Raw genomic sequence first — 20,860 nt, 5'->3', positions numbered from 1 at the left:
ACCCTGCAAGATTGGGGAGAAAAAAAGTAACCAACCTTAAAATCTTACTTAAAGAAACATGGAAAGGTACATAAAACACAGCACCACCACCACCACCCAAAAAAAAGGTAGATGAGATGATAAATCCTGTCCAAACACTGTTCTAAAACAAATAATAAGTGATACAAAGCATTATTATTGCCTGACAAGAAAGAATACAACATTAAGTAACCACTTTCCTCTATACTCTTTCAACTTCTATGCTGGAGTTAGGAATACACAATCATTTTTTTTTTAAAAAGTGCAACGTAGAAAGAAGTCATTGCAAATCGCGTTCCATCAATTTCTATTCTGCACTCTTTTGTGAGCCTATACCTCTTCAACATTAAACAGCAAAAAGGCTCTGCTTATAAAACAGCAGAAACTCACCAAGTCCAAATTCAGCATACTTTGTCAGATACCCTTCAGATGTTTTATTTTTGTTCAGAAAAATGGTGAGCTTGCTTTCCTTCATCTCAAAGCTGGTTCAGAGCACTGTATACCTGGGAGAGTGAGAGGGAAACCCTATATCAAAAGGAAAAAAGCTAAACCTATGTTACTAAAGCAAAGCAAATCTAGAGAAATTTCAATATTTCTCACCATGTGTAGACTATGAAATATAAGTTTAAATAAAAATATAATTAATATTACAGTAAGAGACCCACCACTATAGACATCTGCATAACAGATGTAATTCGTGGCTCCAACAGTGTGAAAAACAGAAGTCCTATAAAACCTTAATGATTGCTAGCTTAAAATGCAAAGAATTTCACCATGCAAAGTTTAAACATTCAAATTCTTTTGCATATGCTGAACTTTAATTCAATACAATTTGCAATGCATACAGCACTGCTCTTCCAAAATACACATACAGCAATAAGAAAATAATTCTATTTGGCTGACACTAATGTTGATAAAAAATTCCAATTTTTATTAACAGATCACCTGACACCAGTTAAATACCACGTTGAGAAATAAACTTGATTGTCTTCAAAACTAGGCTCATGAGAGGGTTTTAACTGTAAATATTCCCTCCTAAATCTTTCAGTAACTGTGACTATAGTTATGATTGTTTCCTACAAATGAACAAAAGCCTTGAAAAAGTAAACCAAGTTCTAATTTAGTAAGATATATTTCACTTCCACTGGCTATGAGTGAATACAGAACTAGGGGTACAAAGCCAATACTGAATACTAAAAGGAAACAGCAATTAGATACATTAAAGATTCAATATTCCTCCCTCTGAAATTGATAGTACTGTTATCAGTGACACAAATGGGCAGCATTGGGCTGTCAGAACAAAGAATGGACAAAACAAGGCTACCTTCACATGCATTACTTGTAGTAATTTAAGTAGTCAGGAAGGCAAGTGGGAGAATGCCTGAGGTAGACACCACTATAACACACCTATGAATGGAGCACAGAAGAACAACTAGAAACACTATTCACAAAATTAAAGAAAAGAGTCTCAGAACTGGAATAAAACTGTTATCATTTTACTGCATACGTACAAAAAGATCATAAAAAGAGAACTGAGGAACTATTGACCTATCAGGCTCCTGCAGACAATCTACAAAGTTTTCACTCAAGTACTGAACAATTGACTCACTGCAGACCTGTATTTCACCCAATCCACAGCATATGCAGACCTTCAATCAGGCTTTTCCACAAAAGGCTACCCTTTGTGATAAATGAACCTCTGAAAAAGATTCTAATATAACTTACCATTATGTATGGTATTCATCAACTTCGAGAAAGCTTTTGAGTTAGGAGAAAAAGGGCTTCAAGTTAAGATCATGTTTAACAGACGCACAAAAGAATATATGTATAGACAGGAACTTCAGTGAACAATAATATACCTGAATACATCTTTCTTGTACTGGAGCTCTGATCATTTACAGTAGCTCAAATTTTAAAATGGATTTATTTCTATGCACTATAATTTTTTACTTATATTCCTTTTATCAGTGTTTGTTAGCTTTTAAATGTCGAGTATAAGAACATTCTAGCACATGCCAATTAGCTGCATTCTAAAGCTACTATTGCAAACAAAAATTCAAATGCTTCCAGCGACAATCAGCCTTCCCAACAAAAGACTGATTTTAATTTCATTGTCCATAACAAATTTAGAAACTTAAACTGAAGCTGCCTTCCTAATTTTAATCACAAGGCATCTTTTTTGCTTCACTGATAGATTGAGAGTAACTCAAGCAATGAAGAAGTTTAACAGAAAAACAGTTGTGTTTCCTGGACTTTAGGGAGCTCAGCTGAAGAACTTGAATGCATAGAGAGAAAGACTGTCCAACTAGTTGTACACCAAAGGAGATGCTCATATGAACTTCCTTTACTTCAAGGGCTGGGGTTTTTAGAGAATATTGATCTCTGACCGTTAAGTGCCAGAATACACTCACATCCCCTGCTGGGTAGCTAGAAGTGTCTGTAGCTCAGCCTCTATAGCAACACAACACTTTTACGCCCAGTTGCAGAGTGATGGCAGTCATGCAGATGGCCCACCTCTTCCACTTATGCCACCAATTAATTCATACTTAGGATAATGACCTCATGACTACAAAATTGTTTTAGTTTCAATTACTAGTTCACTCTTTCACACTACTAATGAACAAAGCCCTCAGCTTACATGTCTGGTTTGACAAGGTGATCGAATAAATGATTTTGCAGGTGAGAGTGTGGAGAACACCTCTGTCATACTTCCATGGGTGAATTTTCTACCTGCATCAGCCTCTGAGGTCTGACTGTACTAACAATTTCAACAGGGTGACTGTCTTTTATGCTTTATTTTTCTTTATTCTTCCCACAACTGGTAACTACTAAAGACTGCTGTCATAAGCCATTTTTTAACTGCCAGACTGTTCTCAACATGAAGATTCCAAAACAATGAATTAACAAAAGAAAATTTAAACTTTTGTCATTGATACTAGAATATTATAAAACTAATGTAGAAGTCATTGGGGGAGGAGGGGTATGGGGGGGGGGGGAACAACAACAAACTTGCCTTTTGCCTACTGCCTAAACTTGAATAACTAGCCAAAGTTACTTCCATGGAAAAAAACTTTTAAAATTTAGAATATTTTAATTAAAACATTACAGACCAAGTCTGTGCTGTAAAAAAACAAATACTAATGGTTTTTAAATTTTGTGGTAGAGAAAAAAAACCCACAATATACAAAATCCTGGATGATTCTTGACAGAAGTGGATTCATCGGATAAAAATGAAACTGATAATTTTAATTAACCTTCTCAACAGTTTTCAGAGACCTAACAACAATGTACAAAAATACACTTATAATCAAAACTATTATTACAAGTTTAAAAAAGAAGTCACTAAAACACACAGAGTTAATATGTCTGGGATCATATACATTATACTGTTGGGAAAAATTCTGCCTAAGGTGCAGAAGACACAATGCAATTGCTGTCTGCCACCCTTAAGAGCAGAATCATTTTGCCCACACCTACTCTCCACAGACTTTATTTGATTAAAATTGTATCAGCTCATTCCAGTTATGCTCAATTTTTGTGCACAAGAAATAGGAGCCATTTTGATCCACCACAGCTTTCGATATTAAGGCAAGTGCCTTTCAAATGTAAGGTACTTTTGGGTAGGGTTTTGGGCAAGCTTGGAGTGGGAGTGTTTTCATTACTTTAAAAAAGCTCAGCCCTAGACTGCCTGAAGCTACACCTTTAGACTTTGTTTCTTTAAAATTGTACCACACAGGAGCTACCCTTAACCCAAACCATCCCACGCTTTGTATTCCCAAGCATCACTCAAAGCTTTCAGAAAGTTTTCAAGCGGAATACACTAGATATGCCCCAGTGAAAAATTTACTACTACAAGATACACACTTCATAGACAAATGAGGAAGAGATGCAGTTAAAGAGCTGACAAAACAATTCAGTAGACCTAGTCAGCAACATGGGGTTAAAACAAGCAGTTGTCTGGCAACTCAAGAAGATACATAAAAACTAAGTGGCAGAAACAAGTTGCAGTAGAAGCCCTTTCAACTGCAGCTACTAAATGTGGAAAAAAAGTCTTATTAACATTCGCAGTATACACAGTCCTTAAGAGAACAGTGCCAATTCCAGGACACACAAATTATCCTTTAATAACTGTGCTCATAAGAATGAGCTTTTCACAATAAGCATGTGCTACAATGCAATAAATATGTAAGAAACGGATTCACCCCTTTGATTCTTACTTTGAAAGTCTCTTTTTTTGGAATGCTTAAGATTCCCAACAGGAAGGAAAAAGACTGTCACGCAATGACCAGAAAAGACAAATATAGTGTTAAGAATTGTCAGAAGGGAACAGAGAACAAAACAAAGAGCACAGTTATGCCACTTTAAAAATTCATGTTGCACCTGTATTTCAAATACTACCTGCACTTCTCAAAAAAGGATATAGTAGCACTAGAAGAGTTCTGGAAAGGGCAAGGATACAGTATGAATGACAAAAAGATATTAAGATATCTAGCTCTAAAAAGGATAATGGGGGAAATTACTTATCAATTATTAATACTGTAAAGATGGTGAATATTTTAAATGACTATTCACTGTTTTTAGAGGAGCGTCAGAACATAATCAGCAAGAGCTGCAAACAAAATACATCCTTTTACAATACATAAGGATATGAAACTCACTTCTCAAGTTTCAGATATTAACAGCATAAATGGTTTCAAAAATTATTAGACAAATTCATGGAAGACACCTGTCCTGGTTTCAGCTGGGATGTAGTTAACTGTCTTCCTAGTAGCTGGTACAGTGCTATGTTTTGAGTTCAGTATGTGAAGAATGTTGATAACACGGATGTTTTCAGTTGTTGCTCAGTAGTGTTTAGACTACAGTCAAGATTTTTCAGCTTCTCATGCCCAGCCAGGGCACCTGACCCAAACTGGCCAACAGTGTATTCCATACCATGGGACGTCCCATCTAGTTTAGGAACTGGGAAGTGGGGGGCAGGGAATCGCCGCTTGGGGACTGGCTGGGTGTCGGTCGGCGGGTGGTGAGCAATTGCCCTGCGCATCATTTGTACATTCCAATCCTTTTATTACTACTGTTGTCATTTTATTAGTGTTATCATTATCATTATTAGTTTCTTCTTTTCTGTTCTATTAAACCGTTCTTATCTCAACCCAGGAGTTTTACTTCTTTTCCTGATTTTCTCCCCCATCCCACTGGATGGGGGGGGAGTGAGTGAGCGGCTGCGTGGTGCTTAGTTGCTGGCTGGGGTTAAACCACGACACACCAATTCATGGAAGAGATCAATAGCTACAGATACCCAACCTTGAGATGAGATGCAAGGAATCCTAGTAAGAAAACATCTTGTTTAACCTAATTCCTTTGAAACAAACTAACACAGACCTCATCCAGTTACATGATGAAGGGCCAACACTAGATCAGCCCTCCTTGTGACTGAAGGAGCTAATTCTAGACTCCCCTCAAGCCTCAACACAGAACAGGAGGAGAACTGTTCCCCTACCACTATTCCCTTCCACACCCAATAAATCAGTAGAAGGCAGATGAAAAAAGGTGTTTTATTCTGGAAGGAAAAAAGAACTACTGTCTGGGTTCCTGGTATAACTGCCTCTATTGGCAGCTACCTCTTTCCTGACTTTTCTTGCACTGAAGTACCCTCCCAGCCACCTAGTTTTCTCCTACAATATACAGTCAAGCTATTGAAGTCCAACATGCTAAGGTGTCAAGAAAGGTTAGGGATGGTGAACAATAATAATATATGCCAAAAAACTACATGCTGTAATAGCTGGACTTCACATTCATTGTTTTCCTTTATTTTCCACCTCCACTACCTTACACACTTTCCTCTCAGTCTCAGCTGAATCCTTTCTTTCTTCATCTAATCCTTATGGTAGCTGCTGTGCTTGCTTTAAAACCTTAACAATTCTTCTTGCTTAAAATCAATGCTGCTCAGGAAGACTTCATTGCTTCCAGCTCATTCATTTCAATTAGTTTCAAAATATCTCAGAATTGACTATGTATTAAAACCTACATCCAAGTCACCATCCTTTTACTGTTCATTATGTGTTTTTAAGGGAACCGGTTATGCATACAGAAACTAGAGTTAAATTCTAAGCTTACCCACTACTCCCACAGCAGAAAAAAAGGCCTAGTGACTTTTTCCCTTGAAAGGATGTTTTTTGCTGTAACCAACCACTAAATCCTTCAGATTAGGCATTAGTCCATGACAGTTATCACACTTAAAAAAACCAACCAAACAAACAAAAAACCCCTGCATTTGAGATTCTTATGTGAAAGCTAATTATATTGGTGGCTTATGAGTTGCTTTTTCATTTGTTTGGGAGGATGGGGGAATAGGGTTGGGGGTTATTTTTGTTGACTGGTTTTTTTAAATTTATTTGGAACCTCTAGTCCGTCTTACCAGGAAATCCTTCTTGTAAATGTTCAAAACAAATAAACAATGGGAAATAGATATAAACCCAAGTCAAGTCCAAACGATCTGATAGGATTACTCAGGCATAGGGCCCAGACACATGTTCATACTCTTCAGCTCTGTTTACAGCTTCCATGTATATCTCCTCAAGTTTCTAGAGCTATACTGGTCCAAGACCATAGATGCTCACTCTTTTGGACAAAAAATTCCATTTTTTTCAAGTTAGGTAGTCTAATGAGAACCCTCTTCAGATACTTTTTACCACTGCATGTAATTCTCCCTCATGAAAACATATGCAGCAAGCTAGATCACTGTCAAAATTAACAGTTTTCTTAATGCTATCCTTAGGGCCTTCTCAAAAGACACCTTACATATCTACCAGATCTGACACCAAAAAATGAAGAATTCTACTTAAAAGCTGAATAAAAAGTAAAGAAAGAACAATATGAAGTAACGAGTCTGCATCTAAACTAGGTGTTAAATTACAGTTTAGTTTAAATGGACAAAAAATTGACTTTAAATTCAGGATCAGACATGAAGTAGCTTTTCTAACAATATAAAATAGTTTGTTTCACTTACCATTTCTTGCATTACCACCACAAAAGCCCTAATTAGAACTATTTTGCCAAGTAATCTGACAGCACACTTTGTGTGTATGGCATACCTGCATATCAAGCTCCTACAACACTTTTTCAGCGACGCCCAATACTCTTGAAAGAGAGGTTTATTTCAGTAATCTTCTGGAAATACGGTGTTGGTTTATCTGTACCAAGTTTTTGCATTTTATTTATGCTGGGGAGTTTTATTAAAAATGAGCTCACATCCAGGTGGATCAACACAAAGATCTTGCAGGTTTTAAGCAACTAGTCCAGGTAACCTTTATAAAATATCAGAACTGCCATACAGTGAAAAGGCACTGAGATATATTCTCATTTAGTGTAGCTAAGATGCATCTTTACATCTAGACAGACACTGGATTCCACAGTTTCCCTTGTTTACAGTGTTCTTAAATACAAAAGCTATTGAAATCTTCAATTGTACCTGTAAAGCTATCCCAGTTGGTTCCTGTCATTTTAACTACAGCTAGGCATTTGGATTGTCATCAACCACAGCATATGAAGCTACTCGGGGACTGCCTGACTTCAAATATTTCACTAGGGAGCAAGAATTGCTGTGGGACACGTGTCCCAGTGTTGTACCAAGCAACACACACAGTACTACACCACAGCACAGGCTATCTAGAGCTTTAGAAAGCTACTGTTCTTAGCCCTATCACATCCATGCAACCTGTTTAAGAAAGTGAAATAATTTACTTGCATAAGAAGGAAGCATAGGGAAATGTGGAGCTGATAATCAGGCACTTGGTCTGATTATATTTGTTTAAGAACAGCATAATATATGGATAGTATAGTTCCTATACATCAGCACAGAAATCTGTCCACTTAAGTCTTAATGGATTTGTCCCCAAGCAACATCTTTCAGTTAAAAGCTCATTTATTTTAAGGTAACTAGTCTTCTTTATACCACTACATTACGTTAGGATTTCTATTTAATTTTTTTGCTTTCTTTTTAGAACTTTACCAGGGAATCTCAGAAATTATTAAAATAATCAACAACAGCTCTAGACATCAGAGCCTCTTCTTATCTAGAAGTTAGTCACCCGACCATAATCCTGAAACAACTTTCAGTCAGTTTAATTTCTGGTACTGCAGCTCCTCACATCAAATAAATGGAAAATTTTAATGCAAAGTACATTTTCTTCCGATTGTAAAAACATGACTGTAGTGCTATCACCTCTGACTGACAACAACAAAAAAAGAATTTTACCATGTGAATTGGACAGTCTTCAGAGGGGCAAAAATGCTGCAGATACTATCAACACATAGAGATCACTTATTTTTCAGCTACATTTGGTTTCTGAAAGACTTTAAAGTCTGTAAGATTTGAAAAGTACAATTTTCAAGGAGGGGTTAAAAAAAACCCTACTGCTCCTTTTACAGTCAAGCCTCTTCTTTGCCCTTACACACACACACTTTTTTATGTTCCCATGTCACCTTTAACAGATTTTATGGAGTTAAAAGACTGATTGCTATCTCGCACTTGACTTACAAAGAATGCCGTACTCTAGTAAATTGACTCCAGATGCTGAAAAATGTTCACACTCAAAAAGATGTATATTTTAATTTAAAAGGCTATGGATACAAAATTATTATCAAAGGGTTTTTTTCAGTCTAATTTTTAAAGGAGATCCTAAACAGTTACAAGTAAGCAAACAACACCTGTATCTCACTTCATTTTCCATGCAGCAATAGAATTTCATTTAAGGAATATTTCCTTGATCTTCAGAAAAGGGATACACCTCTAAAGCAAATATCAAGATCTGCAACAAAGACACCTGATAGGATAGAAAACTTAATTGCTTCAGAGTGTCTCCTTGTTCTCCTGCTCTGTCTTATTATAAATTCTATTCTCGCTTTTATAAAAAGAGCTAAAGAACTAACATAACTGAAGCACAAAACTGGAAGTTTCAATACATTTTCCCTTTCTGCCTTTTTTTAAATATAATAATGATAACACCATATATTTTTACTCCGTGTACCTGCAAAGATAATCAACCCCTAGAAAAGCAGGCAATTTATTTTGTTCGCTATGCAGGCAACAATAACAGCAAAGCTGTCAGCCAGATCTCATCCATACAGTGTAGTTTACCCGGACTACCCAGGCCTAAAATAAGTGAGTTTTTATTAGGAATTCAAACCTAACACTAAATATATACAAGGCATTTCATAGGCTTATGGGTCAAATATAATCTAAAAGCAAACGGTTTACAAAAAGCTCATAGACTTCTTTGAAAACCTTCCCTCACCAAACAGGAAAAATTTATAGCTAAATTTGAAAATTAGTAAGTACAACAATTTAAGAAGCCTTTAAGCCCCCCCAGCCCATTTTCTTCTCTGCCAATAGAGATACAACTACTAAAGACCCAATGTATTCATACAGATATTTATTATGTTTCTAAAAGATCATATTTAGATACCAGTTCTGCAAATAATTCTGTATGGGCAAAAATATAGACCTACAGAATTTATTTTATTAATTATGAAATTCATATTTGGGTAGAAGATTCACAAAGGTTGAATAAAAACAAGATTTCAAACACTTTATAATTAATTACATCTTTTTGCTCAGCTGTTTAAATTATGTCTTTCTCCTGAAATAAGTAACTACCAAAATCTTTATTTTGTTTTTAAATGAAAGAAAGACCTAAACAAGAACGCAAGAAAATACACATTCCCTTTCCCATATTAATTTGTGTTTTGCTTCCTTGGTTTTTTTTAGAATCTGAAATGTATTACACGTTCATAATCTAAACATACTATTTGCTGTTGACTATCAGAGCATAAGAAATAAACAAATTATGATCTGTTTTGAAATGTAACTAGAAACTTATGACCAGAGTCACACCATAATTTGGGAATCTAGCTTCAAGTATATAATCTTCAAGATTTCCATTTTAACCTGACAGACACTTACATTCTCATACAACAATTAACTAGTCAGCTAAAATCTCACTTCCACAGCTGCCAAGATCTTCTCCAATAAAAACAGGCCTAGGCAGCTTGACATCCAAGCTATAACCTAGTTATTAGAACTTTGCTTCCCTTCCCTGAGACATTTTTTCACTTCAGAAAGTCCTCACATGTGTTTTCGCTCAAAAAAAAAAAAAAAAAAAAAGGAGAAAAAAAGAAAAGAAACCCAACCACAAACAAACAAACAAAATGAAACCCCAAAGAAACCTACAATTTTTTGAGAAAGGGTAACTTTGTTTTGTTTTAAATCAAGTTTTGTTTCAAAGCAATGCTCCAAGAGTTTCTAGTCTTGCGACATTCACAGGGGAGCCGATTTGTATCTAATGCACAAACCACTGCTTCCACAGAAAGTCAGGCAGCCTGGAGACTTCAAAGGTGGAAAGGCTGAACATTTCTTGTTTTCAGCAGCCCATCTAATTAAACACTATAGGTCTGTATTTTTCTGTCAACATTTTTTTATAAAAACAGAAAATGGGGCAATTACCAGTATGCAGTATGCAATTACCAATGAAAAAAAAAATCTGGACCAGAAATATTAATTCTTCCTGTATAACAATTATGATCATGCTTTTAACCATTTTTGTAAACTGAAATATTCTCAAATTAAAGGTATTTCAGTCTATCAAAGAGCTTAAAAATCTCTGAAAAGGATATTTTAAAAATCTTGATCATTGTATGACTCTTCTCAACCTTCCTATATTCATATTTTAGGAGGAAATTAATACCAGAATTAAATATAGTACTCTGCTACCTGCAATATTTATGGAGTAATTTCAAGTGATATAACTTTTCTATCCCTTCTTGAAATGAGTATTACAGGAATGACAATAGCCTTTTCTTCCTAAAGCATCTCAATATAAGATAATGTTCAGTTCTCTATCATTATTCAGAAGTTTTTCATAACTGTTTTCAAAACACATCTCTGTTATAAGGTTCATTGTTCAGTATTTTTTGTACAAAACTTTCTTAAAAAAATGAATTATTATTCACTATACCTGAGTACATTTTTTACTACATTTTTAGAAACCATCGTGAACCCTCACAGCAAGCAGCAAAGATTTCTTAATTTCTTCCCAATCTTTGATAAAAGCATAGAACATACCATGTTGGGAACTCATTTCTGCAGACCCATACTGCCTGACAATTCCCTACTAACTAATGGAATGCATTATTTGCCCAGTTACAGTCCATTTTCTATGCCAAACTGATACATCATGCTGATTTTTCTTTTAGAAATCAAAGGGATAATACAGCACAGAATTAGGTTCATACATAAGAGCCATGCAAGAATCTCTGTGAGCACATCATTTGATTCTTAGCTCTAGAACTTCCCGCACCTGCAAATCCAATAAATATACTTGACTAAACTGTATCTTCTAGGAGACATATTACCTCTAAATTTTCAGAATCATTACTGAGAATTGTTCAGCTATTACTTGCTCTCACTTGATCATGTTTTATCTTTTTTGTTAGGTTAAGGATCATTACAGTATCAGTTTTCAGTTCCCCATATGATTGATATCAATAGTCAGATAAACTCACTCCTAAGCTTTTCTACAATAATGTGCTTTTTCCAGTCCTTGAATCCTTCTTGTGGCTTTTCTCTTCTTTACACACAGCAGATAGCAGAACTAGATACAGTATCTGAAGACCAGATGCACTCTGCTGAACACAGAGCTACCTTTCTCATTAGTTTGCTGTTTATGCATTCAAATTAAACACAGCTCAGCACTAGAAGCTCAGACATAACTGATTATTCAGCTTTATCCTTTTTCTTTTCAGCCCTTCCTTCCAAAGACCACCATCCTTATCCTGGAAGTACACATCCATCTTTCTTAGATGTCATCTTTTACTTTAGCTCCACCAACACAACTCTTAGTTTGTACTGCATACCAAGAGATCCATTTTACCCTGACCTCATACCCAGATTTTTTCAGAAATTGCAGAATTTTGCAATAACTAGCATAAGGTTGATAACTAATGCACAGGGAAATAACACAACCCCAAAGTAAACACTTTGATTTAATAATTCCCTGATCAAAATTAAATTGAGACTTACCCATTAACTACATTTAATGCAAAGATTTGCTGGCTTCCTATCATTACAGGTCTCTATTTAAAATGTTATGCTGTATCAATTGAAACGTAGACATCTACTATACCACTGCTTTTATTTCAAAAAAAATACAAAAAAAGTCCAATAAGTTATTTTCCATAACTCACAATAACTGTCATTAATCATTACATCTTTACATCTCAACATCTTTCTTGTATCAAACATCCTAATTACCTAACTATCTGCTAGTCTCCTACAACTTCACAAGTTTTAAAGACTCACTGAAATTTAACACTGACAGTCTAAAAACATGAAAATATGAGGTACTCATCATCAGGAAATGCCAATTTATTACTTCTGTCTGTAGCTGCTGCTAACACCTGTTTTAGTTAAGAACATTGATTGGGGAATCCATTTCATGATAACCCCCATTTTCATAAGCTGCTACTACCTCATCATGTGATTTCTTCCCAATTACTTGATGAATGTCTCCGTGTTTTCTACACCAACAATCATCAATTTTAACATTTTAATCCTGTATCAAACCAACACCATTTCTGTTGAGCCTCAAATATGAAGAATTAAATTCTCTGCACATGAAATTTTGCCTTGTGTGTTTTCTACACCGTTTACTGACTCCTAAAAGGTCATTAATATCTATTAACATCAATTTCTTCCTTCTGTGTCCTCTGGAATACGAACTGGCTTTTTAACACAGCAAGACTTCTTTTTCTGCTTTGGCTTCTGGGGCACCTAGCAGATAAATGTAATAGCACAAACTGTTTCAGGATAATTTTTAGTAAACTCTTTCTCCCAACAGATTTAACTATTAAGTCAAAGGCTACAGGAGTTTAAACATAACATCACAAAGATTTAACACAAGCTCTGAGGGATTCAGTATCTCAATGAGAATGATTTCAAGTTACTCATCTACTTTGAAGCTGACAGTTCTCTTACATCACCAGTATGACAGCTTAACAGTAAGATCATCTCCTTGCACAGGAGCACAACACTTGGCAGAGGCTTCGTCACTGCTTGAATCAGAAAAGAAAGGAGAATAAAATATATGGACTAAGCTGAAGCATTTAACTCCTATATAAAGCTGAAATTTGACTGCACAAGACATAAAATCAACCCAGAGGGGCCTGTGCCAAAAAACATTAACTGTTTCTAAATCAGAGTTTGAAATATTGCTATATTACAATACTGGGTTCGGATATGTCCTTTATTCCAAAAACTGTCTAGTATTACCAACCAGAGTAGAGTATACCAAAGACTGGTCAAGGGTTGAATACTTATGATGTAGAGATAAAAATGTAGGAAGACAAATTATAAGGTTGCCTCAATTGTGACAAAGGAATTCCAGAAGATGGGCAGAGCGAGGGTGCTGAAAGAGGCCCAGTTTGGAATTCAACCTTCTCCAGTCTTCTTAGGGAAAAAAAGAATTGCTTTATAAGCTCCTGTAGGGCTTACAGTACTTGTAAGGGCATAAAATCAATTATGCAAAAATTAAAATATTGAAACAAATGATCCTCTGAAGTCCTAAGCAACTGAAGCTGATACTATACAATTTGTTGTACACTTGAAATCAAGAACAGAACTAGGAAAGACAGAGAAGCATCCTTATATGCTTGAAGCACCGTAATTCTTCCAGCAGCAAGTACCTATGCAGAACTTGGAAGATAACTGTGCAAGAACTTTAGCTACCATAAAACAGAAATTTCAGTTTACTTCTGACACTTGATTGCTTTTCATTTACCTTGCTGCATTATTCCACAAATGTTAGAAGGTACTGTACATCACACAAAATTATTTTTTCCCTATTGCTGTGGGACACGAATTCTCAGAAAGTTCTTCACACACTGGAGTATACTCCAAAAAAAGAGGGGCCAGAGTCTGCACAAACTGCTTGACAGAAAAATACAGAATGTATGAAAGTTATTTACCGTAACAGTTATTTTGTTCTTCCCACCACCTTATTAGTTTCTGCAGTATTGTTGAAATAAAGTGCAAGTATGGTAAAAGAAACATTTGATCTTGGAATCTACTACTAGCAGAGATAAGCATTGGGACAAGATGCTACTCATCTCTTCCAATCCCTGGATGAAGGTTTTCTGTTCTTTAATAACCATTGTTGTGAAAAGAAAAAAATAAACATCTTCAGCAGAAGGGATCACTGCTTTACAATACTTCAGACTAGAAATCTTTAAGTATTATTCCCTAGAAGGATGCTGAGAATTAACTTGATCCTGAAAATACTAGTGTGACTTAGAAAGTTAAATAGCTCTATAAAATCGTAGAGTTCAGATGAAACCCTCCCCCATTAAAAAATTCAGATCCTGAAATCACTCCAAAGACCAGTCCCATTTTGGGGGAACTGGTATCAACTTTATATAACTCCCACTGACAACTGACTTATGTCTTCTTAGACAATAAACTTACAGTACTTGTGAATTTCCAGCAGAAAGAGAAGCATGGTTTGTAAATAAGCTGCTACTGGCTAAGGAAGCTTTTCTTTCTTTTAACAGGAACAGATGTACTAGAAAAATGTTAATTTAATATAAAAATTCCTTATCACCCTACCAACCAAATTTTATTTCATTTTTTTAAATTACTTTTCATTCCTTTGAGTACACTGTTAAAAGTGTTTCCTATCAGATGATAAATACATTTCAGAAAAAATTATAAAGAGCATTAAGATTGGACATTTAAGTGCTCAAAATTTTGAACATATCAGATTAGTTGCATGGCAACTGTAATACAACCTGAGTGTATGCATTGTAACAGCTTTCAATTACATGGCCTTACTATTCATGGTACATCTCTGTTCTTATTAAGCAGGAAAACAGAAATTCTGTGGACTGGAAAAAAGTTTCGAGAGGACAAATATTTTCACAAAATGAGCTGAATGTACTTATTCTGAATAAAAGTTTTATGGAAGACATTTAATTATGTATAAATAGCACATGATGAATCTACCTTTTAAAATAAGCTTTCCTTCACATTTCACCTAATTTGAACATTAATTATGAACAGGATTATCATACATCTGTGAAGTAATGATTTTCATCATTTTTATGGATTTCAACAAGTACTCTTAAGAAAATGGAAAAAGAATAGTAGCTTAAGACAGCTGCAGTTAAGAAGGTTATTTAAAAAAAAAAATTAGGAAGACATTTTTTGAAAAAGTGCCTTAAAAGCTTTGTTTACTATGGTCTAACTCATTCCTGATTCTGCTTCTTTGAAGTAACAAGCCAATTCCAAGTAAGAGTCAGTAAAAAAACTTTTTGGCTTGACTTCCCCTGCATTTTCTCTCACTACATTTACATGCACAAACTTATTTGGGGTTTTGGGTCAAATTGTTTAGCTTCACTTGTCAGATTTTGTTAGTAGACAATATAGACACATTTCAAAGAGAAACATCAGCATATCATACCTGAGAAAATGTATGTTTCTGATAATACTGATAATACTCATACGCCCTTCCTCATTGTAACAAAGTTGTAAATGGACTGCTAAACCCAGAAAACACTTATGATGAAGTGAGGAAAGCAGCACTAAAACCATAAGAAAAAGTGGAAATCAGGAAGAAGAGTACATTAAAACAATATGCTCAGACTTAAGCAGAAGTTTCTGGATAAATTTAGAGCTCATGCTTGAAGGCAAAGACATCCCATCTGTTTTTGTTTCTTTGGGTTTTCTAGTTTTTGTTGGGGTGATTTTGTTTATGGATAATGTTCATTCATTTGTTTTTCATTGGTATTCTTTGGCACCTTCAGAAAATATCACTGATTTAGAGGACAGGTCTAATGCTGGCTAGCAAGAATCTAAGTATGCTTAACAAAGGTGAAACTATAGGCTGAATATCATGATAAAGGTAATAAAACCTACCCGGTATTTCCATCCATGTATTTCAAAGCTTTTTACAAAGAGAGTTTAACATAATCACTGGCTTTTTATAGATGGAAGAGTGAGATGTAAAGAGGACAAAGGAAGCAAAGATGGACCTGGCCAGGGAAAAGCCTGTTCTAGGAGCTGAAAAGACCAGAATACCTAAGACAAATATAAGAGGGGAAACATGGGTCATTCACTTCAAACCAAGGTCTTGTAATTCCATCTGTTACCCCAACTACAACAATACATAATGAACCTCAAAGGGATTACAAAGGAATACAAAAGTTCATACTAAAATAATCAGAACACTGATCTATACCTGTTGGATGATCTCTGTCCATAACAGATACAAGGTTGACATGTTTTTAAAACTGCATTTTAATCAAAAAGATGGACAGTGAACTAGGAAGTTTTGTCACACACCATTTCTCCCTATTGATTTCAATGCAGGAAAAATATTTTTTTAATATAGCTGCCACCTGCCTTGTTCTGAAACAAATACAAAGTGTTTTGTTTCCTGAAGCACATATATTTTTAAAGCATCTCTTGCTTATACATGAAAATATACACTATAAAAGCATTAAACCCTGCCCACAAGCAAATATTTAAGTTCCATTCCTCTTTCCCCCAAAAAAAGAAAAATTAAGCAAAAAATCCACTTGAACAACAGAAAGGACAAAATTTCAAAGTTACAAAAACAAGGTGTCAGATAGTTTGCTATTTTTTTTATTGAAACACAAAGGCCTCGAAAGAAACTTCAAAGCAACAGAGACTTTGGTAGATACAGTATTCTGCAAGGTCATTCCACACACAGGTTTACTGGGAACAGAAAGCCTCTCACTGCACATAACATTTAGAACAGAGGAAGAACAAACCAGCCAACTTCAATTGCTAAAGAGCACAGAAGAATATGAAAACGTCATCCAGCTACACAGGGGTCCAGATTCAGAGTATCCTTTTACATGTTTAAAATTATAATTGTCCATATAGACATTCTGATTTTTAGTTAAGCTAAACTGGGAAAAAATAATTGAGGGACATACTCAGCACAGCTGACATGCTTGAGTGCTGGTTTTGTTTTCTCTATGAAACAGAACATATAGACAATATAGCCTGTATAAAGTATCACTTATTTTAGCTAAACCTGTCACACACAATTTCCAAAGAACCTACTTTCATGCAACTTATTTTTCCCCCTTACAGTCTCAAAACCTGCATTTATATAGCATAGAAGTCAATACACAGGTCAATCTACTACAGATACCTGCAGCACAGTGGCACCTATACATGGAACAAAACTTATTCTTCCAACAGTCATGTTCTAATTTTTACTTTTTTTCCACAATGCTACTTTCAAGTTTCTTTAAATGATAGTCTGTTCTTGAAAAGCATACTCAGAATTACGACTAAAATAATTAAAGACGTATTTTGAGGTAAGAAAACAAATCCAATAAATGCCTACCTGAACCCACTGGAGATGAGCCAACACTAAGACTTTGTAAACTTCCATTCCTGAGCAAAGTTGGAGATTTTTGAAGACCAGAACTTGTCACACTTCCTGCAGCAGATGCCACAGATGAAGTTGGGGAAGCAGAAGAAACTGAAAGATGGGAAATACTTTCTTGACTTTTATTTCCTTTGGGTCTACCAGGCCCATGTTTACTTTGCTTATTTCCTTTCCGTTTCTTCTCTGTCACAGTTTCTTCTTCTATTCCAGAAGTTTGAGCTCGTTTGTATGCTGTAGAAGTAAGGCTTGAATTACCTATGTCTCCAGGCGAGCTGTCAAAGTTTTTAGACTGGGAAACAGCCGATGATGAAGGGAGACCAATTAAGGAAGTGAAACAATTGACACCCCCTTCTTGACTCCCAGCCTCTCCTTTATGTACATCTTTGGTTGAGGAAGCCTGTTGAGAATGCGTGAAACTCTCACTTCGAAGATCTGTGTCTGTAAAACTCAAAAAATCCTGGGGAGACTGAACTGAACTTCCAGAAGATGACTTTATGCTCCCAGGAGTGCCCAAAAAGCTTCCTAAAAAAGAAAAAAAGAAAGAAAAAGTACAATTTTTTTTTCCTGTAGTTGATGAAAATTGATGGGAAAGATTATATCTTAGAATACAAACCTTCAAAGTACAAGGACTTTATGAAAAGTGTTACCAAGAGCTAAAGAACTTATTTTTAAGATAACGCATTGCTTCTCCTACTGATATTCACTCTGCTCAATCTGATTCTCAGATTCCTGTCTGAGATTCAGATTTGAATTTGGGGCACAAACAAGGTGAAAATGAATAAAAGGAGAATAACAACTTTGCTACTTGGGCAACTTTGACATCCCTCGTGTTCTGAGGCCACAACAAACACTTGGTGCAAGTCAGAGCAGGTATTTTTAAACATACACATATATAAAAAGAAGGCTGATAGAAATGTGCTATGATCACGTCTACACCATCCCTGCAATCTTCCTTACCATTCTACCTAAATCAAGGGTCTGACACAGGTCAAGGGAACAGCAATTGCACTTAATTCACCCTGGCTGAGGAGGTGTTCCACAGAAGAGGTATTTTTCAAAAGGACAGGAGAAGAAGTGGAGAAAAGTGTATAAAATTGGCATTTTAAGACTTCTTTAGCACTGTCAGAGAACCATAAAGATCTTTTGTGTAATAGAATTACATCGCTTCTGCAATATTTGGAATGCAGTCATTTAATCACTGTGTTAGCGCACACAAGGTGGAAAATGGAATACACTTGGGAAATACAAACATCTACTTTCACTGAAATTCAGTTATTTCATATGGGTCGGTGCATGTGGGTACTGTTTTGTAGAACTCAGACTAATGATGACTATCCTGTCAAGAAAATACTCCTAAATACAACAGTAGGTATTAAAAAAGTCCTTTAAAAATTAGGTTTTTATCATTAGTACTCCATTAAACATTATTAAGAATTCCATTTAGAATATAATTTACATTAATACAGCAATTTAGAAATCATAAGAACATTGTTGGTTTGTATTTTAAATAAGTTACATCAAGTTCACTTAATGCAGCTTTAAAGAAAATACATGCACATAGTGAAGATCTATTTTGTCATCTGCAGTGAGCAAGATTTTTCTTTAAATGCAGGATTCAAGAGGGAAATTTTCAAAGTTTTGAGAATAAAAAAACCAACCAAACAAACAAAAAACCCCACACTTCCTTTTTTTTTTTTTTTCCCCCAAATAAAAAAGACGGAAATATTGAAGGAGTTCTAGACAAATTTAGAAGTGTTCACTGCATAAATAAACTCAAAGGAAGAGCAACATCATAAAGCAGAAAGGACAATCAGCTACTACATACCACAGTGAAAATTATGGAAAAACAATTACTTTATAGATGGTCTAGTTTGCTGTGTTTCAAAATAACATTTTTCTTCTGTTTATGTATTTCAATGACAAAAAAATAAAAGTAAAAAGGTCTTTCATCTTGAAGAAAATGGTATATTTTAAACATCTGCATCTTGAAAAATTATTTAGGGGCCACCGCATCCTATACATTAGGTAGTCCAGTTTTGTTCTAATATGCACTAACTAAAAAACATTAGTATTATTCCCTTAAAGAGCTAAGAAAGACCCCTAGACTCAAATTCATATGTTAAATTTTACCCCAGACTAACTTTTAAGCACATAAACTTCTGGTTTTAGCAGTTAAAGAGACTACCTTAATAGTCTAAACAAAAGCATCAGCTTTGCCCTTTAAAGATGCATGACCTTCTTTTTCATGTTATGACAATAAAGACTTTTTCCCGGAAAAAAAAGGTTTCCCCCCCCTAAAGTGAAACAACATTCTCATTATTGAGGATGAAGTATGAACTACTTTTTAAGTTTTAAATATGTAAGATTTCCAATTCAAGTCAAAGCAGAGGTCGCATTACCGCATAACAATTAATACCTTGCTGAAAAGGGCTAGCTGCAGTCACAGCTGATCCTGGATTTCTTCCAGCACCAGGCTTTCTTCCCCTCTGACCTGAGCTGTGACCTGCAGACTTCTTCCCTTTGCTCTCTGACCCTCTAGCCTCTGAAGAATCTTTTCCACTTGAAACGTGTGTAGAAACTTCCTGGAAATTTGCATTTGTAAATCGAGCTGTGGTATCTTCCAACCGCTTCAAGGAGCCTGACATGGAGTTGTTGCTAGTGCTCGTGTACGTCTAGCGTTTTGATAAGAGAGAAGAAGCAAGAGAAAAGAAACAGTTAGGTCACACAGAAAAACATAACAAGAGAACTGTTTAAAAGAACCCATTCTTTCAAATAAATTTGGATATGTTCAAATATTAAGGTAACTAGCACCAGCAGGAGTTACATAAACTGAATTGTCAAGATTTTCAACAAACAACTGAAGCGCATAAAACCTCGTCTTGTGGAAAAAAATGCATAAAAATAATGTCAGCTTTGGCTGAAATTTTTACTTCACTGAGGTCAATGGATTAATCTCAAATCTATGGTTACACAGTCTTTATATACTATTTAAACAGGATATTGTTATTTTACTGCTTAAAATTAAAAATTAAAAAGAAAAAATGAGACTTTAAATGCTTTTCCAAAAATACAATTTTTATGCAGTTTGTTTTGTCAAACTGGAAACATTGTTCCATCAGCAGTGGAACTGATGAAGGCTTCAGAACCTAAGAACTTGCATTTTTAAGACTTTATAATCTCAACACTGAACCAAAATCAACTCCAACAAGCCCAACTGCCCCTTATGACTTCACTTCCCATCATCATTCTAGGATTCCCTGCCATCTGAACCATCCCATTCAGCCAGTTCCTTAATTATCATCAAGTAAAGAAGACAAATGAGACCTAGTTGGCCAAGACACATGCAGGAATGACTGGCTACCTACTAC

At 35.3% G+C, this 20,860-nt stretch overlaps 1 protein-coding gene across 5 annotated transcripts in view; it reads right to left on the bottom strand.

Annotated features, from left to right (window-relative positions):
* Positions 1 to 20,860, bottom strand: part of MLLT10 (MLLT10 histone lysine methyltransferase DOT1L cofactor) — a 135,286-nt gene that overhangs the window by 47,136 nt on the left and 67,290 nt on the right. For all 5 annotated transcript variants that reach the window (XM_069776736.1, XM_069776708.1, XM_069776717.1 and 2 more), the window contains 2 exons: positions 19,909 to 20,164; positions 17,448 to 18,014 (listed from right to left, as the gene is read on the bottom strand). In XM_069776736.1, the coding sequence (XP_069632837.1) occupies positions 17,448 to 18,014; positions 19,909 to 20,164 (823 nt within the window). The remainder of the gene's footprint in view (positions 1 to 17,447; positions 18,015 to 19,908; positions 20,165 to 20,860) is intronic.

This window comes from Haliaeetus albicilla, chromosome 2 (assembly GCF_947461875.1).
Source record: "Haliaeetus albicilla chromosome 2, bHalAlb1.1, whole genome shotgun sequence".
NCBI classification, from domain to species: Eukaryota; Metazoa; Chordata; class Aves; order Accipitriformes; family Accipitridae; genus Haliaeetus; species Haliaeetus albicilla.
Note: the sequence above shows the minus strand (reverse complement) of the source record. Positions and strands in the feature narration are given on the sequence as shown.